This window comes from Phalaenopsis equestris, unplaced genomic scaffold (assembly GCF_001263595.1).
Source record: "Phalaenopsis equestris unplaced genomic scaffold, ASM126359v1 Scaffold178004, whole genome shotgun sequence".
NCBI classification, from domain to species: domain Eukaryota; kingdom Viridiplantae; phylum Streptophyta; class Magnoliopsida; order Asparagales; family Orchidaceae; genus Phalaenopsis; species Phalaenopsis equestris.
Genome location: NW_018197953.1, coordinates 1 through 448, shown reverse-complemented (window position 1 = coordinate 448; position 448 = coordinate 1). Strand labels below are relative to the sequence as shown.

At 56.2% G+C, this 448-nt stretch overlaps 1 protein-coding gene across 1 annotated transcript; it reads right to left on the bottom strand.

The window, feature by feature from the left end:
- Nucleotides 1-5: 5 nt before the first annotated feature.
- On the bottom strand, nt 6-443 carry LOC110034242 (putative cis-zeatin O-glucosyltransferase; the record flags this gene model as incomplete). The annotated part of the gene is made up of 1 exon (XM_020738524.1): nt 6-443. A coding segment is annotated over one exon (438 nt), but the record flags the coding sequence as incomplete, so codon positions are not given.
- Nucleotides 444-448: the final 5 nt, after the last annotated feature.

Sequence of the window (448 nt, the reverse complement as noted above, 5' to 3'; positions counted from 1 at the left end):
GGATTGAGCGGCCCGACGGCGAATATGGGCTTGCCGAAATAAGCCTCCCTTGCGGAAAGAAAATCGAGGAATTCCCCCTCAACCTCTCGGCAAGTATTGATGATAAGGCCGCAGCTCGGGACCACATCTTTACACCTTCGCTCAACAAATTTCATGAAATCCGGTGACGATAGCTCGTCCAAACCGGTTTGCTGCATCATCATCAGCTCAACTTCGCAGAGAAAGGCGGCAGAAGGGCTATAGAAATCGTACGACTCGGCGTTGGGGATGGAAGCGGCTTCAGAACCCGCGAACGACATGAGGTGGTCGTGTACAACGATGAGGCGGCGGGAGGAGGCGGAGAGGGTGAGCAAGAGGGAGGAGAGGGGGGAGCGGATGAGATCAGAGTCGTCGAAGAGGGGTTGGAGGTGGGAGGGGAAGGAGTAAAGGGAGTTGGGATCGGCTGGAG